Raw genomic sequence first — 10,857 nt, 5'->3', positions numbered from 1 at the left:
AAAAAAAAACGTGAGTACTCAATTTATCAATAGGAATGAGTATTTTCTATTTAGATGGCTTACAAGTGTTCATTTAGCATAATTAATATAAGGTTTGGATTTTATGGTAAAGTAAAAGAGAAAATGAGAATGATAGGAATGTCTCATGTTAAGTATGTCCCATTATTTTTGTCTGTTCTCCCATCTTTACTAAAGGTGAAGTTGCATTGGATGCAGGATCTTTTATACAGTTCCTGGGGAAGGAGTGGGATATGATTGAATATGGGAGTGATTGAATCTAGGTTTCATATTTTATTTCCCCTTTCCCTTCCTACTGTTAAAGGATGAGCCTCTTCTTGACACCTATTCTTAGTCCAGCAGAAAATATAATGTTCAAGCCTTACTTTAGTACCATACCATTTTTAACATTGTACTAAAAAGCATTTTCATGTTTTTTTCCTTTAAAAACCTGTCTATAAGCCTTTCTTCTTCCCTCTCTTATCTGCTATTGTTTGTCTTAACCTCATGTTTTATTTAGTAACTTAATATCATTTTCATTGAAGTCTGCCTTTTTTCTATGTTCCAAACCATCGTAAATGGATTAGAATCTTTTGAAAGAACTACCATATTATTACATTACTCCCCCCCCCCCCACCCCCCATAACACTAGCTCATACTATGTACATTGATAAAAACACTGCTTGCCATGCTTCAATCCAGTACTGGGAAGTATGACCACATTGACTATCTGAACCTAGTACCTGGTTATTTTCCATTGATTTTGTTAATACTTTTACCCTGGTTTGTTCACAGATGGTCAGGACGTAATAACCGGGAGAAGATTGGTGTTCATGTTGACTTTAAAGAAATCTTAAACATGGAGCCCTATTGCTGCAGGGAGTCCGTGAAATCCCTCAGACCAGAATGTTTTATCTATGATTTATCTGCTGTAGTAATGCACCATGGGAAAGGATTTGGCTCAGGACACTACACTGCCTACTGCTATAATTCTGAAGGAGGTATAGATGGGGAGAAGTGTTTTATCTTGGGTTAGACTTGGCAGCTGGAGTTCAGGCTCTAGCAGTTTCTAAATTGGCCTCTAGATCATCTTAAACAAAGCCACTTATCTCTTGTTTTCTTTCAAGAATATTTCTGCATTATTGCTCATAGAAAATACTGAAGGTCTGCCTCCATGGATCCTTCATAGGTGGCAAAAGTGATTGAATCTAGGTTTCATATTTTATTTCCCCTTTCCCTTCCTACTGTTAAAGGATGAGCCTCTTCTTGACACCTATTTTCCCTCCCCTCCCCCAACACATACACCTACAAAAACACACACACACAAAAACCCAAAAATCAGAAAAGACGTATGGACAAAAAGCCCAGTTAATTCAGGAAGGTAATTTAACACTAAAGTATCAAGAGTCAGTTGTATACTATTGGTTTTATAGTGTGATAAGCAGCAAAATCATTAACTGGTAAATAGTGTCAAGTAATCAGTAACTTCAAATTACTTCTAGGATAAAGGTAGATAATTCCGGAGTAACATACTGCCTAAGCTGTATTTCTCACTAAAAGAAATGAATAGGCAGGACAATTATTTTCTCTTAAAAAAGTAGCTTAATTCAACCTAGGTGTCCATTGATAGATGAATGGATAAAGATGTACATAAGTAGAATATCATCCAGCCATAAAAAAGAAAGAAATCTTCCTACTTACAACAACATGGATGGAGATGGTAATATGCTAATTGAAGTCAGACAAAGAAACACAAATACTATATGATTTCACTTAAACCTATATGGGATCTAAAAAACAAAAGGACAAAACAAACTCAGATATAGAGAACAAATCGATGGCTCCCAGATATGAGAGGGGTTCAAGGAGAATGGGTGAAAAAGATGAGATTATGAAGTACAAATTGCCAGTTATACAAATAGCCACAGGGATGGATGTAAAGTACAGCTTAGGGAACATTCAATAATATTGTAATACCTATGGTGCCAGATAGGTACTAGATTAGGGTATCAGACTGTAAGGTATAAAAACATCACCATATTGTACACCTGAAACTACTATAATACTGTATGTCAACTATAACTGAAAAGTTAAAAAAACTTGAACTCACTGAAACGATTGCTTCTAAATCCATGTTTTAATTTATAATAGAAATTTCTCGTTCCTTTATAAACATTAAGGTATATTTCTGTGCTTCACTCTAGGGTTCTGGGTACACTGCAATGATTCCAAGCTAAGCATGTGCACTATGGATGAAGTACGCAAGGCCCAAGCTTATATCTTGTTTTATACCCAGCGAGTTACTGAGAATGGACATTCTAAACTCTTGCCTCCAGAATTCCTGTCTGGTAGCCTACCTCCTAATGAAGAAGCTGATACCTTTAATGAAAAGCTTAGTTGATCCAAAGATAGTGGGGCTTATTGCGATTTGTGTATATATTTTCTCAAAGGGCTTATTTACAATTTTGAGCTTTGTTTTTATTTTGTACTTATGAATCAGTGCATACTATGTTTATAATTTTTTATCTACAAGTCTTTTTACAGAGACAAAGCATAAATATATGTATATCAATGATAGGTAACCTTTTTTCAAGTACTTGGGGAGTTTTAAGCTTTTAGTATTTACCTCAGACTGGTGTTACTACCTCTTTTATATTTTAACTAGAGGCCCAGTGCAGGACATTCATGCACTATGGGGCTGGGAGGCAGGGGGGTGTCTCTCAGCCCGGCCTGTGCCCTCTCGCAGTCCAGGACGCATCAGGAGATGTCCCACTGCCAGCTTATGACATCCTCCTAGGAGTTCTTAGCACTGCTGCAGAGGTGGCTGCACTTGCCAGCCATGAGCCCTGCCTCTGGCTGAGCAGCACTTCCCCTTTGGGAGTGCACTGACCAGGGTGCAGCTCCTGCGTTCAGTGTCTGCCCCCTGGTGGTGAGTGCACATCATAGCGACCAGTCGTCCCGCCATTCAGTCTGTTTGCATATTAGGGTTTTATTATATAGGATTGGCACATCATGAATTTGTACTGAAGTTCAGGTGGTATCATTTTATACATTTATCTTTGTATAGTATATATATTTTTATTGATTTCAGAGAGGGAGAGGGAAACATCAATGATGAAAGGAAATCATTGCACGTATCCCAATGGGGATTAAGCCCCCAACCTGGGTATGTGCCCTTGACCAGAATTGAACCTGGGACTCTTCAGTCCACAGGCTGATGCTCTATCCACTGAGCCAAACCAGCTAGGGCTGTACATTTATCTTTTGTAGCTATTTTCCAAACAAATTTATTCTATGGAAAATTATATACACTTTCTTCACTAATAATCTTAACCAAAAGTCAATTCTTTCAGGCTATTTGTATGTTGAAGTTACCTTTGCCCCTTGAAGGTAAATTACAATTTCAAAGAGAAAAGATACTTATCAATCACATCGATATTCCTGAAGCTTTATGTATTACAGGGATCAGAAGACATTACTGTTGTTAAAGGAACTTCATTTTTTTTTAAATTTATTTTTTTTAAATATATTTTATTGATTTTTTTTACAGAGAGGAAGGGAGAGGGATAGAGAGTTAGAAACATCGATGAGAGAGAAGCATCAATCAGCTGCCTCTTGCACACCCCCTACTGGGGATGTGCCCGCAACCAAGGTACATGCCCTTGACCGGAATTGAACCTGGGACCTTTCAGTCTGCAGGCCGATGCTCTAGCCACTGAGCCAAACCGGTTAGGGCTTAAATTTATTTTTAATAATTGTTCTTCAGTTGGCATACTCAACTATACAAATGAAAATGACAGCTTTATAAATAGTATGCTTAAATAACTTCAGTTCTGTGGACATAAAAACAATGATGGTTGGGACTTAATGATTCATCTGGCAGCAAACTGGTTTGTCCTGATTCTAATGAAGTAATATAAAAAACTTGAATTTACCAAACAGTGTATTGTTATACAAGTACAATTTTATTTGGTTATGAAATCATTTTATGTCTAAATATTAAATCTTTTAAGACTTTGTACTGCATATCCTGAGATTCTTCATGGAATAAAATGTATTTCTTGAAGAAAAAATTACAGGGCAGAGAAGGTAAATCTTCAAAACTGGCAGCTGGGTAATATGCATCTCATTTTTCTAAGGTCTGGACTGCTCACTCTTGCTAGGATTATGTGAATACTAGGAGCTTCTCAGATATTCAAACATGGGGTCCTGACATTTAAAATTATATAATCTTGCATTTTATTAAAAACACATAGTATGACTCTGTTCTTCCCTAATAATCTTACCAGATCTCTTTAAAATCCTACTGCTGCTAACTTTATTTCAGAAAGAGGAGAATCCACTAATATATGTTGATCAGCTCTGTAAGAATTCAGTGTTAACCACTAGATCTTTTTTTTTTAAGCGGGTCTGCTTGCAGGTTGAATTCTTAATGGAAAATAGTATGTTAAATGCTGTTCTCCACTAGTGATCATCTAAGTATAAGCTTGTGAAGGACAACCTCTATTGGCAAATTTTCCTTAAATTTCAGAGAACAAGTCATCTGTGGTAGCTTTGTGAAGTGCAATGAGACTTTATCACTGAACAGACAAATCATTTATGCCAAAAATACAACTCGAGTGTTAAATGGCTAAGGATTAAAATCATTTATTCAATACCTATGCAAATCATTACCTCAACTGTTAATGTAATTATACCTCATTAAAGACTTATGTGGTGAAGATACTGAGTATAGTCTTTATTTCAAGGATTACTTTATACAGTGGGGCCTTGACTTACGAGTTTAATTTGTTCCGAGACCGAGCTCATTAACAAGCTCCTTAACTCAGATTACTCTATCAACTCAATGCAAAAAATCGGCCGAGAGAGGGAGTTTTAAATGACACCATGTTCTGAATATGCAGTCCTCTATTTTTCATGGTTGCTGGCTTTCAATAGATACTTTGAATCGTGGAATCTCAGAATTCATATTAAGTGAGGTTCAGGAACTTGAATAGAGAGTAGGAAACACATGGATTTTCCAGCCTATTTTTTAAAGGAAAAAGATTTTTTAGCTGCTCAACAAGTATGTGTCAGTCTAACACTTTCAACATAGGTTCTATTTTGAAAATCCAGTAATAAATATAGTTTAAAAGTTAAAAGAAAAAAAAAAAAACTTGTTAGTCGGGACACCCGTAAGTCAAGGCCCCACTGTACTTAGATCAACTGCTATACCTTTTAACACCTAATTTTAGGGGGATATTTTAAAACAACTCTGAAACCTATGTTGTTTATAATGGTACTAGAGGCTGGGTGCACAAATTCATGCATGGGTAGGGTCCAGCTGGCCCCTTGTTGATTGGGCAGGGCCGGCCTGGGAGCTTGGGGGCATGGGTGGTTGGCTGGCCGGCCCCACCCCGTGGTCGAACTCCTGGTCCAGGGGACAATTTGCATATTAGCCTATTTTATAGGAAAGTTGCTTGTTTTTAGTACTTATTTCAATGCAATGTATAAGAAATAAAGTGGCTTAGCCCTTTGTAATCCCTTAAAATTAAAACCTATGGAGGGGTGCTATGTGTGAGGTCAAGGAAGTATGTGGTAACTTTTGCTCACCTAAATCAGATCTTAAAAAAGTCTATTAAAGTGAAACTAAAACCTAGACAATGCACAAAAACTTAAGATTTCTTATTGAACATCTTAATGTGGGCTTCTACATTATGCTAAATTGATCTAACAAAAACAACGTTTTGGTTGTAAAATAATTTACTAAAGGCACTATTGTTAAACATTCAAACTAATAATTGGTTACCAATAAGGTACATCATTATAAACATGACAGAATGATTTCAAGAGATACATGGCTAGCAGATAAACAATACAGTTTTTTCTTAAGTGAAAGCTTTTCTATATACAAGATCATATCCCTTCCAGCCATTCCAGCAGCATGTAAGTGATGCTACTGCTTCCAACAGTTACCTGGGAAGGGAGCTTGGATTTCATAAATGGTTTGAGATCACTACTGCTAAAGAGATCTCACAAAGCTCCAAAATTCTTGACTCAAAAGGTCAATTCTAAAATTCAGGGGCTTGGAAATCAGGATACTTTATACCTCCCTCCAAAGCACATCAAAATAGTATGGACTCAAAACTCCAGAAGAGCTAGCTGGAGGGCCCAAGCCCTGTAACATCTCCAAGCACAAACTGGTGAGCTCTGCCACTAGCACATCACAGAAAATGGAGAACTTATTCAAAGATAGCTACTGAACATTAGCACCATAGTAAACATGGCTCATATAGCTAAACTAGATTGTTTATCCCACAAGATAACATTCATTTAAGCTTGAATGCTGAAAGCGGCTTTTTAATGTATAATAAAAGATCTAAGTACAGAAGTCAGGTTTCTCTTCCTATGAGAAAAACATTAAAATACAAAACAGCATCCCAGAGGCAATAAATGTTACTGTGCTAAACATACAAATTAAGGCTTTACCTTAGTACATAACTATTTTGAAAATTTGTTGAAACATTCCCCAAAATAATTTACATAAAATTCAAACAGTTTGTTCAAAAATTGGTAGTGGGGTTCAGTTCAAGTATTATGCATCTTACATTCAACTTATGCACTTAGCTGCTTTAATAAGTCACTATAACCTCACTTCCTGAAATATCACCCATAATGTTATAAATCTAAGCCAGTCGAGGTACAGGGTGCTAAAGAATTTGGTTCACTAATGAAAAAGACTAATAATTCAATTTAACTTTTCTAACTAGAATAAGACCTAATCATGGAAAATTTTCCTGTTTTTGTGGTTTTAAATGCATTTTTGGTTTACCAAGCAAGCTGAATACCTTTCCTAATAAATATAGCACTGGACAAAGGATCTAAATGTTAGTTTACTAAATCAAGGTTTCAAGTTGTACAATATTCCTAAGTCATGTTACAAATAGATCTTTCCAATGCCAGAGAAAAAAATGAAAGATAAGGACTAATATAAGGTCCTAAAGATAAGGTCCTTAAAAAAAGGCAAAATATTCCTAAAGCTGTATATTAATTTATGAAGCTTCTCCTACTTTATACATGTATAGATCTTGTTTAGCCACTATATCAGAAAAAAAAGTTTCAGTGTAAAGGTCTAAATCCAGTACATTAAGTTTAGCTATTTTCTGTGCAAAATTATAACCACAGACATTGAAATGTAGCTCTTAGGTCTGAAAATGTCTTTATTTTTTAGAAAATGGATTCCAGGAAGGTTAAAAAGCAATACCAGAAGGTATGGGTGCAGAACTGGATGTAGTCATTCAAAGCATTCAAATAAGAATATGGCAATATAAATATTTGAAAAGCATCTTTTTGGTGTTCAAAACAAAATGCTTAAGTCATTCCTAACTAATTTGAACTTTATAGCATTTTCTAGACAGGAGTAAAAACAGTTAACATGAAGTCCTGAAAGCTTTTTCCATGGTTAATTACACTAGATGGTTTGCCTTTGATCAAATTCCTTCCTTTTTAAACACGAATAAAAGTATTATATAGGTCCACTGTTAAACAGACAACATGTCGCAAATCAATACTGGTATAATGTATTCCAACAAGGCTTACAAAATAAAAGACGTTAATGTGACTTTGGACTAGGGTTAATAGTCATCTCCTCTGCTGACAACTTCTTTACATGTTGGACGCAACAGTATGGTATGTTCAAACTGTGCTGTATATGATCCTTTAATGTCACATAATGGTGGATATGGATCTACAATGCCCAAGTCACACAGATTCTTCAAAGCCATCAAGTATTTACTTTCTCCCAAGCGATCCAGCCATCTCCGGCAAAAGGCAAGGGTGCCAAAGTTTTCATTGATGACATTTAACAAGTGTTTTGTTCTTGGAAGCCTAAAAGGAGAAAATCCAAGATTAATAGTTAGCTAAAAAGTTACCAAAACTCACTTCCCCACTAAGGAAAACGCAAATGGTAGCTGTAGCTTTACTTAAAGTTTTAAAAAAATTTTGTTGTTGCCTGTTTCCACATTCAAAAGCCAGGATATATAATAGCCCATATCTAATTATAGATGGCAGCTGAATAGGAAGCCAGATGAAGGCTCTTATCATGTCTATGCCTATGCATGTGTGAAATTCCCAATACAGACTCACCAACAGTATTCTGGTGAGAATTTCTTTTTATAGGCATCAAGCTGAAAGACCTGCCCATAAAGTAGGTGTAAATCTTTCACCCACCTACCCAAAAAGATTTTTTTAAAGTAAATAAAAAGTTTACCAAATATAAGAAAAAAATCTAGACATACTGCAAAATTATTATCTCTGAAATTATTACAATTATTAGAAACTGGACCTGAAGAAAATAGTTACCTACATCATTTTCATCTCAGTTAAAATTTTTAACAGGCCAATCTCTGCTGCATTATGGAAATCCACAGAATTGGATATTAAGCTATAAAACTATCACTGTGGATATTTTTCACATTTTTAAAATAGCTGTTAACTGGGAAGAGAACATCACTAGTCATACAGAAATAAGTCTCTCACCTTATTGGCACATGTCCAACATCAAAATTTTTCATGTAATGTGAACATTCCATATCATCATGAACAACGCCTTTTCCTGTGCTACCGAAGGTTTCAATGGCATATACTTCTCCTTCCTAAAAAACACATTAGAATAGAGACAAGAAAAATTAAGAACAAATTAAAATTAGCATATCTTAACGCCAGGCTGAGGTATTCCCTACTTCATGGAAGAAACAACATGAAATACCGTTGGCAGTCCTTATCTACCTTTCCCTGCTTTTTACCTCCTTAGCGCTTTTTGGTCTTTCTGCGTCCTCTTTTTAGAATGTAGGTCTTACATGGGCAGGGAATTTTGTTTTGTTCACTACTATATCCTTAGTGCCTACTGAAGAGGCTGGAAGGCACATCCATGATGCTCAGTAAATATTCACTACGTGTTGAATGAATAATCCTGTGACACACCCAATTTTACATAACTGACTTGAGCCCTGATCTGACTAGATAAAATTTGCACACTAATGCCATGGCCGGTGTGGCTCAATTGGTTGTGCGTCATCCCAAGTACCAAAAGGCTGCCAGTTCGATTCCCGGTCAGGGCATATACTCAAATTGCGATTCAATCCCCGAATGGGGTGTGTGCAGGAGGCAATCTCTCTCTCTAAAATCAGTAAAAGCATATTTGAAAAAAAATGTGCATACTAATATGGCCCAATCCCTGTCAAGGTAAATATAAATGGCAAGTTAATTTTGCTCAACATACTATCACTAGCTTTAGTTTGGGGGAAAAAAATCAAAATGCTTCACAAAGAACATACATACCTCCATTCTTGTTGCCTCTCCTCCTTTCACAATGGGCACTGTTTTCCCAGCATGTATTCTGTATGGCCCAATTGAATGTCCATTTAGATTACGGATTGGTTTCACTGGCATAGTAAGAAAAAAAGTTATTCAGAACTCTTGACCTTTAAGTATGAAGTTCAAGCATTTATTTACAAACAACATATGGCTCTACAAAATAACCTCACCTTAAGGTAGTTAAAATACAAAGTGGAAGACTAGTGTAATATGAAAAGATGTTTATTACAATGTTATTAATTAAAAACTAGAAGGCAGTAAGGAGAGATGGTGGAAAAAGAATAAACTATGTGATGAGGACACAAGGGGCATCCATCTAAAGAGGTATTGTTAATCAATAAAAAGTTATAAAATGCCATGTACACAATAATTACAAACATGAAAATTATATATTGTTATGGACTAAAAGGCAATGTAAAAATGAGTGTTTTGTGTTAAAATGATTGGATTTATGAAACCTTAAATTTTATTACTCTATCAACATTTCTAATGTTAAAAAAGAAAATCTTAAACAGCCCAAGGTCCTGAGATTCATGACAGAATAAACAAACTGTGGTATAGTCACACAATGGAATGCTACTCAAAAATAAAAACAAAACACTAGGGATACACTGAACTGAATAAAACCTAAAAAAAAAATGAGCAAAGGAAGGCAGTTATACACATACTGTGCACAATGGAATGCATATGTATACACTAGAGGCCCGGTGCACGATTTTGTGCACGAATTTGTGCACGGAGGAATTGGGAAGGGGAGGGACACAGGAGATTGGCTGGGGGGAAGGGGCCAGAGGAGGTTGGCTGCTGGCCCTCAGCTGTCCTGGAAAAGGTACTGCATATGCCACCATCCAACCCCAGTTCCCCATCCCAGCCCGGGCCCGAATGCCCCAGCAGGGTTGGAAGAGGAGGAAACGGTCGCTGGGCAGGTCACAGAAGGAACAGACGCCAGAGGCCAACGCCGCCCTTGGTGCCCTGCCACTGTGCAGTTCCCCACCTCCCCCACTCCTCCTTCTCTCACTGCTGCACCACCACCATGGCGGGCGGGCGGGGAAAGGAGAGAATGGTAGCAAGACAAACCCTTGTATCGGGGGCTGACATTCAACAGATCACAGCGAGGGAGCTGCTTTGCTACATATGAAACCCTGACCCAGAATCAGGTCTCTACAAATGGTTTAGCACCAGGGTCCGATGGGGGCTGGCCAGGGAGGAGGGGGGTGGCCACGGGAGGTTGGCTGTGGGAGCACACTGACCACCTGAATTGAACACCTGCCCCCTGGTGGTCAGTGAGCATCACAGCAACTGGTGAACCAGTCATTGTGGTCATTCGGTCATAATGGTCGCTTAGGCTTTTATATATAAAGACTAAAGGCCCGGTGCACAAAAATGTGTGCACTCGGGGGGGAGGGGGGTTCCTCAGCATGGCCTGTGCCCTCTCGCAGTCTGGGACCCCTCAGGAGATAACGACCTGCTGGCTTAGGCCTGCTCCCGGGTGGCAGAGGGCAGGGC

General features: G+C 37.5%; 2 protein-coding genes across 2 annotated transcripts in view; one reads left to right on the top strand and one right to left on the bottom strand.

Annotated features, from left to right (window-relative positions):
- The window catches only part of USP44 (ubiquitin specific peptidase 44), a 9,126-nt gene extending 6,419 nt beyond the window's left edge, over positions 1 to 2,707 (top strand). The window contains exons 4-5 of the mRNA XM_006757643.2: positions 793 to 998; positions 2,202 to 2,707. Coding sequence (XP_006757706.1) covers positions 793 to 998; positions 2,202 to 2,398 — 403 coding nt within the window. The 3' untranslated portion in view covers positions 2,399 to 2,707. The remainder of the gene's footprint in view (positions 1 to 792; positions 999 to 2,201) is intronic.
- A 4,465-nt stretch (positions 2,708 to 7,172) lies between these two features.
- METAP2 (methionyl aminopeptidase 2) overlaps positions 7,173 to 10,857 on the bottom strand; it is a 34,687-nt gene continuing 31,002 nt past the window's right edge. Inside the window, 3 exon segments of the mRNA XM_015559984.1 lie at positions 7,173 to 7,863; positions 8,515 to 8,630; positions 9,316 to 9,419. Coding sequence (XP_015415470.1) covers positions 7,611 to 7,863; positions 8,515 to 8,630; positions 9,316 to 9,419 — 473 coding nt within the window. The 3' untranslated portion in view covers positions 7,173 to 7,610.

Source organism: Myotis davidii, unplaced genomic scaffold (genome assembly GCF_000327345.1).
Source record: "Myotis davidii unplaced genomic scaffold, ASM32734v1 scaffold13, whole genome shotgun sequence".
NCBI lineage: Eukaryota > Metazoa > Chordata > Mammalia > Chiroptera > Vespertilionidae > Myotis > Myotis davidii.
Note: the sequence above shows the minus strand (reverse complement) of the source record. Positions and strands in the feature narration are given on the sequence as shown.